At 57.1% G+C, this 15,445-nt stretch overlaps 1 protein-coding gene across 3 annotated transcripts in view; it reads left to right on the top strand.

The window, feature by feature from the left end:
- Window positions 1-15,445, top strand: part of NOL4L (nucleolar protein 4 like) — a 132,348-nt gene that overhangs the window by 97,889 nt on the left and 19,014 nt on the right. For all 3 annotated transcript variants that reach the window (XM_018057704.1, XM_018057706.1, XM_018057705.1), the window contains one exon: window positions 6,648-6,789. In XM_018057704.1, coding sequence (XP_017913193.1) covers window positions 6,648-6,789 — 142 coding nt within the window. The remainder of the gene's footprint in view (window positions 1-6,647; window positions 6,790-15,445) is intronic.

Here is a 15,445-nt window from a genome sequence, read left to right as displayed (position 1 = left end):
CTTTTGGAGAGTGGGGGTTGGAGACAGCACCACCCCCCTCCCGCATCCACTGCACCATGGCTGGGTGCCAACACCCCATTCAGCACAGTCCTGAGGAACAGCAGGAAACCAAACACCCGGGGCCTTCCTCCCAGCTGGAAAGGCTGATTTGGGAGAACTTATGTGGCCTGAGTCACCCTGGGGCCATGTGGAGCCGCACTGGCCCTGAGTTGCTCAAGAACTTTTTTTTTTGTCTTGTCTGGGTCCTTTTCTTGGAAGGAAACTCCTGCAGGGGATTAGTGCAGAGTGGTTTCTCTCGAGCCCACTTTTCTGCTGGAAGAACCTTGTCTGCTGAAGCTCATCTCTCCAGCCTCCCTTTTTTAAAGAGACCCCTGTTCATGGCAGGGTCTGGGGTATCAATGAGGCCCTCGTGGTGAGGAGTGCTGGGAAAACAGCCAGTTGCCTTTGCTTGGGAAACAAAAGCCCGTTTTACACTCAATACACTAGTAGGAAGGTGCTGAAAATGCTCACCCCAGCATCCAGGCACCCGTGACAGCCGAGACAACAGAGCATCCCTGTGTTGATGCAGACATCTCTGACAGACCCTTTGCATGTGTGTGCGTGTGTGTGTGAGAGAGAGAACCTAAAATGTGGTAGGTGATTGGCTATGTCAGCTCTCCCCACTTCATGTTTCCCAGAAGAGCTTGTATGGCTAGGAAGCAGAGGAGGTATGCTGGCAGGAAGGAGTGGAATTGAGCGGAGTGTCCCCAGGAGCCTGGCATCTGCCCCTGGTGGCCAGGTGAGCTTGGGACGAGGGCATGAGCTGCAGCCTTGGGACTCCCTAGCCCCCAGGAGCTGTGGCTCAGACCACCCTAAGATGTCATTTGTGCTGTTCCTTCCCAACCAGGATTTTGAACCCTGTTGCTTTGGATCCTGGGTGGGGGTGGGGGGGGGTTCGTCTTCCATTAATAAGCCATCTGATGAGCTGAAGTGGTTAAGTTGGGGTCAAATGCGGTTCAGTACCTCCTTGGCATGCTCAGAAGGCTGTGTGTGTAATGCTCGCTGACATGGAGACAGGCAGGGGAATTGCCTTGCACTGAAGAATTTCCAGGGCCTGGGAGGGGCCTACAGGTGTTCCAGAAGGAGGTGCTCACTTTGTCCACTCTGGTGTCCGTCGGTTTGGGGTAGAGCAGTGCCAGGGCAGCTGCCTTGAGCCTGGTGGTCTTCCTGGCAGGAGCTTCAGCCTCTCATCAAACCCACCCCAAGAGGCTGGACAGAGAAGGGGTCTGTTTCCTGCCTGGCCCATGCCTGCCTCCCACCCCTCCTCTGAAACACACACCCAAGGCTCCTGATCAGGGCTTACTGCTCACAACGGCACTAAATTCGCAGCAAATCCTTCTCCCTTTCTCTCTCAAAGCAAGCAGTAGAGATAGAGTTACAGCTCTGAGGAGAGGCCTGGAAAATGTTGTGTGAGGCACACCCCAGGATCCCTGTCCTGGAGGATGCAAATGGCTCAACTTCAGAGGCACCAGGAACCCAGTTCCCAAGAAATTGACCCCAGTTGTAAAATAATCAGGTTACCGATAGCACCTGCCCCTGGTTACACGCCATGGATACAGGCGCGTTTCCACCATTTCCCCTCTGGTCTCCCATTTTCTCCTCCTCCTGGGCTGGGCAGCGGTTGGTGCTAGTTTGCCTGCAGAGGAGGAAGGGCCTCAGAACCTGGGTGGAGAGAAACTGAACCTGCCCGTGAATTCTGGACTGCAGATAAGAGCAGGGAGGGTCTGGTCGGCTCCTCTCCTCCTGCCCAGAGTCAGGGCTCCCAGACTGGGGTGTGTCCCAGGAGCAGCCTTGGGTGCTGTCTTTCTGCCGCCCTCCCCACCCCCCCCACCACCCCCCCCCCCGCCCCGGCTCTTGAGTTCCCTTTCCAGAAGGGCAGTCGACCCAATCGCCCTGTGACCCCCGCAAGTGGCTCAGGTCCTTTGGCGCCAAATAAATGATGACCTTTTGTCAACAGGTGGGCAAGGCTGCAGCCTGCAGGGTGTCTGAAGCCAGAGCCAGGAGTCACGTGGGGTCTAGGAAGAGGGGCCCCAGAAGTAATGGATTGTACACACTCTATTTTTTAATGAAAGTTTCAATGAAGTTTGTTTACAGAAAGAGAAATTAGTAGACCAGGTTTCCTTGAGATTCCAGAGTGCCCGACTTGTGACCTCTGGGCCTGCTCTCCGTAACCCTTACCATCACCTCCTGCAGGTCCCTCAGGCCCAGGTATGTCCCACTCTTCTCATCGCTGACAGGCTCTGAATTGTGTGCTGGTAATTGCCTGTGTCACTGGCCTGCTTCTGGAGCCTGGGCCCGGTGTGAGCCAGTGAGGTGACAGTCTGCAGGGGGCTCTGCTGTAGCAGATGGATGGCAAAGGGGGCTTGGGCAGCCTTCTCTTGGCAGGTCTGCCCGGAAGTGAGGATGTAGGAGTTGATTTTGATTAGAGCTTATAGTTTGGTGTATTTTTTTTAGTTAGGCATCATAAATTTGATTTCTTGCTTAAAAATTTACTGTATCAGGGACTTCCCTGGTGGCCCAGTGACTAAGACACTGTGTTCCCAGTGCAGGGGGCCAGGGTTTGATTCCTGGTGGAGGAACTACATCCCACATGGCACAGCTAAAGATCCAGCATGCCACAACTAAGACCACAGCTAAGGCCAAATAAAAATAAATTTTTAAAAATTTCTGTATCAGTGGTGTCAAAAGCTTAAATAGAACCATCACCCACAGAACAGGGATTCATGTGGCAAAACACTGGGGGCTGTGGGCACACTCACTGGGGAAAGCTTGATAGTCAGTGAATAAGTGGAGAGGGGGTTCTCCAGCCCCCTTCTCCTTCAGTGCTTACACGTGGGTCAAAAGTTGTCTCTGTCCTTCCCTGAATAACAGAGCCTGGAGGGAAGGAGTCCTGCTGTGGTCTCAGCGCTCCTAACACAGCACTAGCACATAGTAGGTGGTCCATCAGTGCGCATCTATTCATTGATAAGAGTGGTCCAGGTGTGGGTGTAAATATAGCTTCACCTCCCATGAATTTCCTTTGGGTCTCATCCTGAGACGCTTTGTTGTTAAGGCATCTGGTTCTTTGGACTGAAGGGAGGAAGTGTGGTGAGGCGGCCACTCGGAGTGGTGGACTGTGATGTGGACGCTGAACAGACTGCTTGGGTTCAGATCTCATGAGCCCTGGGGCAGCTAAGGCAGATCCAAGGCGGGGAGGGCGGGTACCAGATCTGGAGAGAGGCCTGGCGCGGGTGCCTGCTGTTCCTATTGGACAAGGAAAGCTCAGACAACCCTCGTCTCAGAGCCCCTCATGGATGGGCACTGGGTGCTCTTCCTTATTGGGTGATCGCAATTCAGTGTAAAATGTAGCCCACCTCTGCCCAGTTTGGCCTGTCCAGGCAGGGAGATGTGAAGGAGGGCCATTTGGGGAACAGTTAAGTGATCTGAGCCAGAGAAACCCGAGGCTCTGCATGGGGGCGCCTGGCAGCTGCAGGCAGGGAATGCCGCACGGCAGCACGCTGCCACCCGCCTGCCAGCCAGGGTCCAGGTTTCATATGGTCTCCATTCAGGAACCGTGTGTAACAGGACCAAGCCCCTGCTTGTCAGACTGATGCCGCATCCTCGTTAAACCCCAGTGTCATGCCAGGCAACTCAGCCAATTTGACTGGTCTCACTGGCTTTGTCCAGAGAACATAGAGCCCGCTCCCCACTCTTGGAAGGACTTAAGGCTGTCTGGGGGAGAGAGGGCAGAGAGCCACTGTGCTGGCCACTGCAGCTGAGTTCTCTGCTGCCCAACTGCCGGGCTGATGGTACAGACAGGCAGGCCGTGTGAGGAGAGGTGGGATGGAGCCTGAGCTGGACTTGATGGAGAAGGGGGATGTGCGTTTGGAGTTTGGGTTCTGAGGTGCACCGTGGGCATTCCAAGTGAGGGGCTAGGAAGGAGGCTAGCGTCTGGGCCTTCAGGACTGTACGCTTCTGGCTCTGCTCATGACCTTGGGTGAGTGCCTTCACCCCTTGGAGCCTCGCTTCCTCATGTGTAGAATGGGGCTGATAACTGCATGCACCCAGTGGGCCTGTGATGCACTTGGCGACTGATAAACCACGGCTTCCATCGTTGTTTTAAGCTGTGGCCGAGTGGGGCTAGAGTGCGGTTTAGCACTGCACCCAGCAGTTCTGAATTTTCCTTGCTCCTTGATGAAGAAAACCTGTGTGTTTGGTGGAACTCCTTTCTCTGAGTGGAAGATGCCCACCGGGATTATGTGCCCCTTAGGAGGAGACACCCCCGAATGGCTTCACTGCCCACTCAGCTCCCCCATCCCCTAGTCACAGTGGCCTCCTGACTGCCTGCTGGAACTTACCAGCGTGTGGCAGCATGTGTTCCAGCGTGTGCTGGAACCCACCAGCTCCCCACACGGACCGCCTGTCACAACTTCCCTCACTTCTGCAAGCCTCTGCTCTGATTGTCTGACTGGCAAGGCCCTTCTTGGCCGCTCTGGGACACAGTCCTGCAGGTTCCTCGCCCCTCTTGGCCTGCTTTACTCTTTATTGTGTTGCCCTAACACTCCCGATGTTATGAGTTTTTCTGCTGATGGTCCCTCTCCCCCGCTGTCCCTCTCCACAGTGAGCACCAGGAAGGCCATGACTTGTCCACAGGTAAATTTTCCAGCATCTAAATGCAGTAGACGTGGGTTCGATCCCTGAGTTGAGAAGATCCTTGGAGAAGGAAATGGCATGGCCTGTATAGTCCATGGGGTCACAAAGAGATGGACACAACTGAGCGAGTTTCGCATAGATGTTCATTAAATAACTTGTTGAATGGATGGAGAATTTTGAGTGGGTGGTGCTTCCAGATGTTTAATAGACTACTTGTCCTTTAAGTCACAAGTGTTTCCACAAGAGCCAGGAGAAGGCCTTCTGCTTCAGCTGGGGCTTCAGGGTCCAGTGACCCCAGGACAGCCAGGAAGGAGCCAAAAGCCCACTCGAGGATGGCCCAGTTCCTGGCTCCCAGAACCCAGATACCCCTCTGAGGGTCCTTCTCCCCACCTGCTCACCGCCCCTGACCAGTTAGCGCAGGGACAGTCATGTTGGCCTTTTTGCAGAGAGAACCCTTTGAACGTGTGTGTGTCCCTCCAGGTGTGAGAATGCAGTCTGAGTGAGCGGGCTTTCACCCAGGGACAGCTGTGGAGGCGCATTCTTGTGTATGAGGAGCAGGGAGCCTGTGGGAGGGAGGCAGGGCTGTGTGTGTGTGGGGGGGTGGGCCCCTAGGGCACACATGGTCCCTGTGTCCCAAGGCTCTGTGCGAGCAGCATGGGGACCCCTGAGCTGGGCAGAGCTGTCGTCCTCCTGATTCAGCCACAGAAGATGCCCACTCTTCTGTGCTGCCCAGAAGCTGTAAATCCCAGGAAACTCCCTGCCAGCCGGGCTGGTCGGGGAGGGCATGGAGGAGCACCCGCTGGTTCCCTGGCACTTGCGGAGCAGATGTGTCTGCCTCGGACAGCAGCCGAAGAAGAAAGTTCGAACCGGAGTGTGTTTGCTTGCTGTAAAAGAGACCTCTGTGAGGGGCCTCTGGAGGGAGGCTTTGGGGGGGATGGTGCTCTGCCAGAGGTCCTTACTGGGGGCCCACAGAGGCCATTGTATCTTGCCGGATGGGGGAGGGGAGGGGGCAAAGCCAGAGCTCCAGGGTGTGGGAGCTGCTGGGTCATCTTTCTTGTGTTTTACAGCCAGCTCCCAAACACAGTTGCTAGCTGCTGCTCCTGAAAGAGGCTGGGCCTGAAGGAGGTGGGGTCCCTTCCCACTGGAGAGCTGGGTGGAAGGGGCCCCGCCCTGGGGGTTCCCGGATGCCTGGCCCAGGGCTCGCTGAAGCCAGCAAGGGGAGAGGAGGCAGGCGTGGTCCTCGCCTGCAGGCCCTCCGGCTGTTTGGAAGGCCCTGGCGGCCCCCCAGGCCCTTGAGCCGAACCCCCTTTGCGGTCTGATCCAAACCCTCGCCTGCCCCACCCCCTTCCTTCGCTATACTTCTGGGGCTGGCCTTTTCAGCTCTGGAAGCCGCCCAAGAGCATATCTTTGAAGCACAGCAAAGGTTAGGAAGGAGGAAGACAGAAATGTCCTCTGGGCTGGGGGAGTGGGAGAAAGGAATTCCATGCATGCTCCACAGGAGTTGGGCGGCCGGCTTGGTGGGGGCCGTCAGCCTGGCCTCGGCAGTGCCCGACGTGTCCTGCTGCCCACGTCTGCCCGCCTGGCCCTATGTGGAGTGAATCCTTCTCCCAAGGCTGTTGGCAGGGAGTAGGGAGCAGTGGCCCTTGTTTACGGCGCCTGCTTCAACCTTGGCTCACAGGGGTAAGAGCCAGGCCCTGCCACCCGCTCCTACAGGATGCGAGACCTCGTAATTGTCTTCAATTACAGCCAGCGCCGGCCCTCAGCCCCAGCTTCTGACAGGAACCAGAGCCCCAGCCACTTCCATGGGTGGGAGGCCAGGGGGAGAAACCCGTCCCCACCTCAACGTTTGGGGGTGCGCTATGGCCTATGGGGGCACTCTCAAACACCCCCGGGCCCTTGGGTTCACCCTGTATGCTGCCAAGAGGCTTCAGAGAGCCCGTCCCTGTTCAACGCCCACCTTCTTTGTCCCTGATCAGGATGAAACTTCTGTGAGCAGTGAAGATTTTGATATGAATGACTCCACATGGATGTCAGCTGACCCACACCTGGCCTCCAGCCTGAGTCCCAGCCAGGACGAGAGGATGCGGAGCCCACAAAACCTCCACAGTCAAGAGGATGGTGAGTGTTCCTTCGTGGCCAGCAGGGGAAGGATTGTGTCCATACCAGGAGCCTAGGACTCTGGGCTGGAGCCTCCAGGGGTGGCCGAGGCTCAGGCTGACAGCGGCCCCCAGCGTTCTCAGTATCTCCATGGGCCCCCCTGCCCCAGCCCTTAGTTCCAGGAAGAGCAGTTGTTTCCCTCAAAGGTGAACGGCTCAGAGCCCTTTCGGGGATTGGCAGCCTAGCCACATCCTGCCAGTTTGTCTGCTCTGATGCTCACATGCTGGTGGGATGTGGATTTCAAAGTTATCATGATTCAGGTCTGGGAAGGTTAACAGTGTGCCTGACCCAGCACAGTCCAGCCTCCCAATCGTGAAAACAGGAGTTAGGCTTTGTGGCCCGGATGTGAGGCTCTGAGACAGGGTCCCTGCCTGTCCCTGGTGAGCGAGCAGACACTGTGCTTGTCTGTCGTGTGCCCCCGGCCCCTCAGGATAGGAGGTGGGCTGGCTGAGGAGCTGTCCAGATCTGCCCTGGCCCTGGCCACCCCCATCCCCCCCCCGCCCCCGCCTCCAAGGCAAGCCCGGCAGCCTCCTCCAGCCTCCCTCGGAACAGAAGCATCTTCTTGGGGTGGGAGAGTTGGGGTCAGGGTCAGACCCCAGAGGTCTACTCCGGCACTCTTGTGTTGAGCCCCCCAAACTGGGCCTACCTCAGTTAGACTTGGTTGTGGGTGTGCAGTGGCACCTGTGGACAGAATGTCCTGGGCTGGGCTCTGATTTTCCGGGCGGACACGAGGTGGGTGGGGGAAGAGCTGGAGAGAACGGGGGTGTAGAGCTGCAATTAGGAGAGGTCGAAGGTCGGGGCCTGGAATGTGGGAGGGAAGGTGCAGGGTTAAAAAGGGGTGTAATGTTAACTCTGCGAAATAGGTTAGCCTTACAGAGTAAATAAGGAGTAGGAGCCTTGCAGTTTGGGTCAAAGTTCGTCTCCATGGCGGAACCCGCGTGCCTGCCTCCCTACAGCCTTCAGAGGCCTGAAATCTGGCTTTGTCTGGGAGGAGGCCCAGCACAGAGACAGCTGGGGTGGCCCATCCACAGGCTGGGGAGCCCCGGGTGTGGTTCTGTGAGGAATGGGGTGCGAGGTTGCTAGGAAAGAAAAGGCTTTTGTCCCTTGACGCCTCAGGAGGTCAGCACGACCCCCTCGTGCTGCCTCCCAGACCAGCACCGCCTTCCAGCGTTCCCACGGGTGGGGGCACCACGTGCTGGCGTGGGGGAGCCCTGGGGTGAGATGTGCCCAGCAGCTGGCCTCCCACCTCATCTGAGCTGATTGAGGGCCACACCCAAGGGCCACACCAGCAAAGCTCAGCCCAAGGCTGTGGACAATACCTTCCCAAGAAGGATCCGGAGCATTTATTTATAACCCCGCCCCCCCATCCCCACCCCCGAGAAGTAGGACTGAATGGGGGCCATGGTCCCCAGCTCATCCTCAACAATTCTTATGCTGTTATTGCTTACAGCCACCTTTTGGGGGCTCAGGTCTGGCAGAGACACTTTCCAGGGAGATCTGGTGATCTGGGGCCTCCAGTATCAGGTCCGGGGCAAGGGGGGAAGGGTCACGGGGCTTCCTCAGCTACAGGGTTAATGGGATCAGTGCATCCCCGCAGCTGGTCCCGGAGGAGCCAGGTGGGAGAGCCAAGCCAGGTGTCTTCACACGTCTTCCCCTGACCCCCCCCCCACCCAGCTGCCCAGGTCCCTCCTGGCTGTGGGTGCTGGGCCTAGGTCGGCTGACGGCGCGAGGGTGTTCATCAGGGCGGGCAGCCAGAGCTGGAGACAGGGAGGATGGTGTTGACCATGATACCATCAATTTAATTATGCCATCACAGCCTGTGTCTGGAGGCCGTGGGTTGATGTGCCGGCCAGAGGCCGACCCATACCCAGTGCAGAGGATCGCAGGCCCAGAGAGACCAGTTGACCTGGTCATCGCTACTGCCCTTCTGGTCCTAGTTCTGGTGGTGACCACCATGTCTGTCCAGACCGATGGGCTCCCAAGGGGTTTGGGCTGGGCACAGACCCGGCCTGGAGTCCTTGGTTAGCACCCCCAGCCCCCTCTTTGAAGGTGCCTGCAGTACAGACATGAACTGGGAACCCGTTCTCATCAGTGAGAGTTGGAAGGGTCCTCAGGGTGTTCTCCTGTACCCTGTTGTTAAGGAAGGACTGGGCAGGGGCAGGCCAGGCGGGGGCTCTGTCTGAATCCAGCCACAACCCTCCATGGTCTCCACATCTCCACTCCCTGCTCCTGTGCCTTGATCCAGAGGCTTCTCCAGCACACACCAACCCCCAGGGCAGCTTGGTGCTCAGCCTCTGGCCCTTGGCCCTCCATGCCTGAGGCCCCCATTGTGAGCTCTGCAAGGGGTGGACCACGTGAATCCTGCTCTCTGCTCTGTCCCTGGTGACTCTGGTTGCACGCCTGGCACATTATAGGGGCTGCTGAATATCTGTTGCCCAGATGAGTAAAGGAACCAGAATTTATTGAGTCCCTCCCTCCCCACCCCCGCCCCCAAGCACACCAGCCAGAGGGGATAGAGGTCGGCTCCTTGCTGGGGCCAAGTTGGATTCTTTGTTCCTGGGATTTCGGCCCTCCTCCCCAGCCTGAGCACCTGGGTCTTTTTCTTTTAGCCAGAAAATGTGGGGGCTCCCAGGGCTGTGTCAGGGAGCATCTCACCTCTGCTGGCCAGGAGTGCAGCCCAGAGCATTTCAAAAAACCAGGCAGTTTGCACAGGTTCACACCTGTTGGTGGATGTATTGGGGCCCTTCTCTTCCACCACCTCCTCTACCTCTTCCTCTTTCAAATTTTAACCGAGGCAGATCCTGTGGCCCAGGCCAGGAATGAATCAGGCCGGTTCTCACTCCCGGGAGCTTGTCTGCGGTTCACCAGGAGTGGGAGAGTGCTTGGTGGTGCGTTCATCCCCAAGCCTGCCACCACCCGAGAGGCCTCACATCAGAGAGCTCTTTTATGGACCCCATTCCCAGCTTTTTGACATCACAGCAGGGGTGCTTGGCTGGGGAGCCCCAGAGTGCTTCCTCTTCAGGGCAGAGCTGCTGTGGGTGAGCACATGGCTCTCACCCCAGCTCAGGAGGGAACTGCTGATCAGTGAGAGAACTGGGGCCATCTGGCCAGAGTTGGGGGATGCCAAGGCCGCTCCCGTCCTCTTTCCTCTTTGGCAGGCATTGAGGCCATGTGTGAGGTTCCCCAGAAAAGATGGGCATGGGAGTCTGGGGACTAGAGGAGGCTGCCCCCTGGAAAATCAGAGCACTGCTTTCTTGGGCTGAGTGATCCAGGCTGTTCCCACCACTGCTTCCAGTCCACGTATAGCCAGGTCCCCCCAGACCAGCACTAAGCACCAGCTGAGGGTTTGGACTTTCTTTGGAGTCCGAACAGAACCCTGGTCTCATCATAGGTGCCTGGGAAAACACTCTGGCCCAGGGGCTGCACTTTAGAAAGTAGAGAGGAGGACAGTTGGAAAAAGCCAACTGTTGAGACCGTGTCCAGAGATGCTGTGGTCTGGCATTACTTAGGACTGAACAGCACACCTGTGTGTAGTTATGCCCCGTCAGTGGGATGATGTGTTTGATGGCCATCTCTTCCTCAGATCCTGAGTAAGCACTCTGAGAGCCAGTTCTCTGGTGCCCAGCACAAAGCAGGTGGAGGAGTGTCTGTTAAATGAGTAAGTGAACAGGGGCGCAGGCTGGGCAGGTGAGCCAGTGTCCTTGGACGTCAGAGGCGTGGCTAGGCCAGGGCCCTCTCCTTCTTCCATTTCCCCTTGATGTGCTTCATCAGGCCTCTTGCTCTGCCCCTTCCTGAGCGGAAAATGTGAAGCCTGGCCCCCAGAAGGGATGCGGGGGGGTGGGGAGCGGACATTACTCACCTCCCGGGCAGACAGGAAGTCAGCGCCAGGGCAGAACCCAGGGTCCTGCTTCTTTCTTCCTGCAGGGTCATGGTGGGGGTGGGGGTGAGGGGTGGTGGTGCTGGGTAGGATCTGGGGGGCCGCTGGGGGCCTCTTGTTAGTGCCTGTCAGATGAGAGGCCCCCTCCAGTCTCAGGCCTCTGGGACCCACTGAACCTCAGCTTGCCTCCCCCGGGGGACATGGTGCCAAAACTTCCTGCCTGGACGCCTGGAGCCTCCCCTCCAGGGCCCATCAGGACTGAGGCACTGAGGGTCCTGGCTTAAGCCCTTGGTTCTTTCAGGACTCTCCACCGGGTCTGTCATGTGAATACTGAGCCCTATGGCCCAGGAGGCTGATAACCCCTTCCTGGCTTTGTCCCTTCCAAGAGTCTGCAGGAGAGGGGCAGGCGCTCAGAACCAGGGACCCCTGCCAGGTTGTAAGCTGTCTGAGGGCAGGAGATGTGTCACTGAAAAAACATGTCTTTTTACATCTATTACATTCATTGTAGATAATAGAAAAAAAACAGAGGAGCAAAAAAAAAGCAATCAAAATTATCAGTGTTTGGGGCATGTTTTTCTTTGTCTTTTCTGTGTATGTAATCAGTCTTGTTTTCTTTATTTAAAAAAAACAAAGGAGGAGGGATCACGTAGTGTTGGAGTCACCTTTTTTTCCTAGAAGTTGTCTTGCCTCTCCCCTGCACTGATGCCACATTTTTAAAGGTGGTCCAATTATTCCGGTGATTGGAAGCCCCATTGCTGAGCCCACTTTTAGCTCAACTCTGTGCTGATGGTAGTTGGCTGTGAGCTCAGAGCTGTGACTAGGCCTTTCCTACAGAGGGGGAGGTGACTTGGCCAGACCCCATGTGACCACAAGGGTGTCTCTGACCCCAGAGCCTGAGTCTGGACCACTGATGGGGAAGGGTGTTCCAGCCCCTCTTTCTCGTTATCACAAACCGTGCAGCATGGAGTAGCCTCAGGGCCAAGCGTCCTCTTCTGGGCTTTATCCCCAGCCCTCGATTCAGAGCAGGTGCCCAGCGAACAGCTGTTAAGAAGCCCGTGGCAGAGCTGGGGGACCAGCAGAGGCGCCTCAGAGAAGGCCACAGTGTGATGTTCAGGCAAGTGTATAGCAGCCTAGGAAGCTTGGGCAGTATGTCAGGAGGAGGCTGGGAGGAGAGGAAGATGCTGAATGCCAGGATAGGGGGTTTCTTGGGTCACGTGTCTCCAGAAGCTCCTGGTAACCCCAAGCTTCAGCCAGGAGAGAGGGCCCCAGCCAGTTGAGGGGCTGGCATTTGAGGGTTCCAGGAGGAACAAGAGAGATGAGGCTGCCTCTTGGGCCTGGGGTCTCAGCTGGACACGACTCCCTGCTGGTGGCCCCTGGCACCCTGCCAGGGCTCCCCTGAGCAGGTCCTGGCCTGCGCTGGTCCTGCAGTGCAGTCTGAAGCAAGTTGCTCACCTTTGATCCCTGGCTTCTGTCTGTAGTGTGCCCTGGGTGACTGCAGCCATTAATCCTGGTGTGTCTCAGGAGCCCTTTGTGAGAGGCCCAAGGCTTCCTGCCTCCTGCTCTTGCTGCCCTTGGATGGGGCCCTCCGTTAGCCTGAAATCCAAACTGGACAGTAGGGGCAATCACTGGGGGCCCCGGTGTGCGACTTGCTTGCCCAGGGCTCCATATTTACAGCAATGCTGCCTCTCCTGTCCTTGCCTCTCTCCCCGTCGTGGGCTTCTCCCTGGTGTCCACAGGGCAGGTCTGAGTGGGGAGTGTGCCCCAACCCCAGACACACTCCCATCTTGCTGTGTGGCCAGTCACTCCCCCTCACTGGATGGCTGGTGAGAACCGGACGATGTGTGGATGGGGAAGGCCAGGTTGGATGGGAATGGGATCATTTCTCTGAGGTGGCCAGGCTGGTGTAGGGGGTCCTGATGAAGAGCTGGAGGAGGGAGGCCATGGTTAGCTGGCACTCACAGGCTGAAGGGCTGGAGGTGGGTCAGGGGCCTCCTTTGAAAGACTGAGTGGTCCTCCTCACTTCCCCATTCTCTGGACCCTTCGCTGCCTCACCTGGTCCAATCCTGTCTCCTCATCCTTCCATCGTCTTTCTCGATCCCAACTGCCCACTGAGCCCTATGGGGTTCTGACCACAGCTTTCTTTACAAGCTCACTACCTGTGTGCTCACAGCTTGCTCTAGCATCTCCTGAATTCCCATCCCACTTCCCACCCACATGTGCCAGGGATTGTGGGGGCACCTTATGTCTCCGAGGACCTGCAGATCTCCCAGACCCATCCCAAGCTCCCATGCTGGTGGCTGCAAGCTAGCACTGCCGTCCAAGGAGAAGGCACCTGGGCAGCAGCTTACCCACTGGATGCTGGCCCCTGTGGGCACTCAGGCTGCTCAGGAGTGTTCCCAGCCAGGGGTGGGAGCTGCTCGTTTGAGGGAACAGGCAAGAGGCCATCCTGCCAGTGGGGTCGGGGCCAGGCCAGGCAGGCTCAGAGGCAGTCACCCATGTTTGCCCCTGAGCTTCATCCACTTCACATGTTATCTGCCCATGGTGCCCACCCCAGTAGGGGCCCCAGGCTTCATGGCCTGCTGCAGCCTGCTGCCAGTGGCCCTGACAGTTGTGGTTGGGCATCCTCCCTGGTCACTGTTGACATGTAGGGAAGACTGTGACTGCTTCGCTCTGGCCTCCCTGGGATGGCTTCCTGCAGTGGGCTTTTAAACTGAGCCTCCCCTCCCCCATGCCTGCTGGTCTTGGTCCTGACCCCGCCTGTCTCAGGTGAGGCTGGAAGCTATGTCTGGGCCTCATTCTCTGGCTACGGGTCACTTTTTCACTCTTTCTAGATTAGTAGCTCTTAGCTCCTATTCAAGGCTCCAAAAATCCACACCGGATGGAGAGGTGGTGGCGGTGGCCTCCTCCCATTTATCCTCCCCCACCAGGAGCAGAGAACTAGGACCCGAGTCCTTCTGGGGATTGGCTGTGGGCTGCCCCCCCAGTCCCAGGTCACAGGAAAGTGTCCATCATCATCTGGGCTGCAGGCAGCTCAGACAATGCTGAGCTGTTCTGGTCTCTGGCCGCCACGGGGTAAGGGAGGCTAGGAGACAGCACCGAGAGATCCCTTTATCCCTGGAGCAGGCCGGCCCCACACAGCCCTGGCCTTGTGCAGCCTGCCGGGGTCTTAGGCCCTCACAGGCCTCCAGATGCCTGGTGAGGGCAGGACACGGTCCAGGCCCATAGAGGTGAAGTTCACCTGCTAAGAAAGAGAAAAGGAGATCCCTTGCACACCCGGAAGATTCGCCTAGGCCTGCTCAGCCATTGGGGTGTCAGAGCCCTGCCTCCCTCCCCAGCCCAGGATCCATGGAGACTCAGCTGCCCACTGACCCTCTATGGAGGCAGGCCAGCCGTACGGGAGAGGAGGCCGGGGAAGGGGTGTGCCCCAGAGGCATCACCATCCGAGCCTGTCCAAGGGTGACGTTCCCGGGAACCAGGAAGTAACCAGGGCCACCGGCGTCATCACTCTGACCTAAGGACTGGGATGCACCGAACCCAGACCGGCTTCTGGGCAGGCTGGTGGAAGGCCTGTACACAAGCATACAGGCTCCGGGGCCAGGGCCCTGCCCTGTGACTCCTTCACACACGGTTGTCCGAAGTCATTCTGTTTGCTCTGAACACATCATTTGTTGTGGGGTTGGGGCAGGGGAATGCAGGGGAGCTGCTCTCTCAGCTGGAGCTTAGCACACTGAATCAGCATTGAGTTCTCACTGCGCGTGCTTGTCCTTGAGGGTGGTGCCAGGGAAACTTGGCCCTGGGAAGACATAGACCTCGGTCCATACAGAGAGTGTTCCCCTCGGGGTGCATTTGGCCAGTATTACTGGGGAGGGGGCTGCAAAGAGTGGGACAGTGGCAGGGTGGAGGGCTGTCCTGTAGTACAGTTGGGCAAGCCATGGCCAGAGAAGAAAGAGCACTAGGTTTGGGGGTGCTTCGGGACCTCAGGCCACACTGGGGCCTGTCTGTGTCCTGCTCACACTGTGTGATGATGAGCTCCTCCTCCTGGGGGCCTTTGGTTCCTTCCTGCTGTCTGTTCTAGGGGAAGCGGGGTGCAAAGCAGGCACAGTGAGACTGCCTGGCACCTGGCACATACTTGGTGCCCACCCCCACTGAAGGCAGCCCCCAACCCCGTCCCCACTGCCAGCCCTGCTCAGGCTACCTGCCCCAAGACCCAAGCTCTCGTCTGCAACTTGGGACCGAGACTCCAGGGTCCCTGCACTGAGAGAAGTGATTTCAGGTTAGGGGGAACATCACAAAAATCTGGGTGTGCCCTAATGTGGGAGCCACAGACTGCTATTGAAAAGGGCTCATGAAACTCAGGCGTACCATGTGTGTAAAATACACGCAGAGTTTCAAAGACTTTCTATGAAAAAGTATGTAAAATAGCTCAAGTTTAACATAGTATTACATGTTGAAAAGATAATATTTTGGCTATATTGGGTTAAATAAAATAGATTATTAAAATTTACTCCACCTGTTTTATCTTCTTTTCACATTTTTTTAATATGGCTGCTAGAAAATTAACAATTCCTTATGTGGCTCACATTAAGTGTCTGTTGGACAGCGCCACTCTGGACTCTGAGGGCCTCAGGTGTTGACACCAGCTTAAGGAATGAGTCAAAAAAGGTTGATCAGGAAGATGGATGCTGTGGAATAGAGGTGCTGGGGGTGGTTAGGGGGCAGGAATGGAGGCCAGATGGAGAG

This window comes from Capra hircus, chromosome 13 (genome assembly GCF_001704415.2).
Source record: "Capra hircus breed San Clemente chromosome 13, ASM170441v1, whole genome shotgun sequence".
Taxonomy (NCBI): Eukaryota; Metazoa; Chordata; class Mammalia; order Artiodactyla; family Bovidae; genus Capra; species Capra hircus.
The sequence above is the reverse complement of the archived record's forward strand: the minus strand, read 5'-3'. Positions and strand labels throughout refer to the sequence as shown.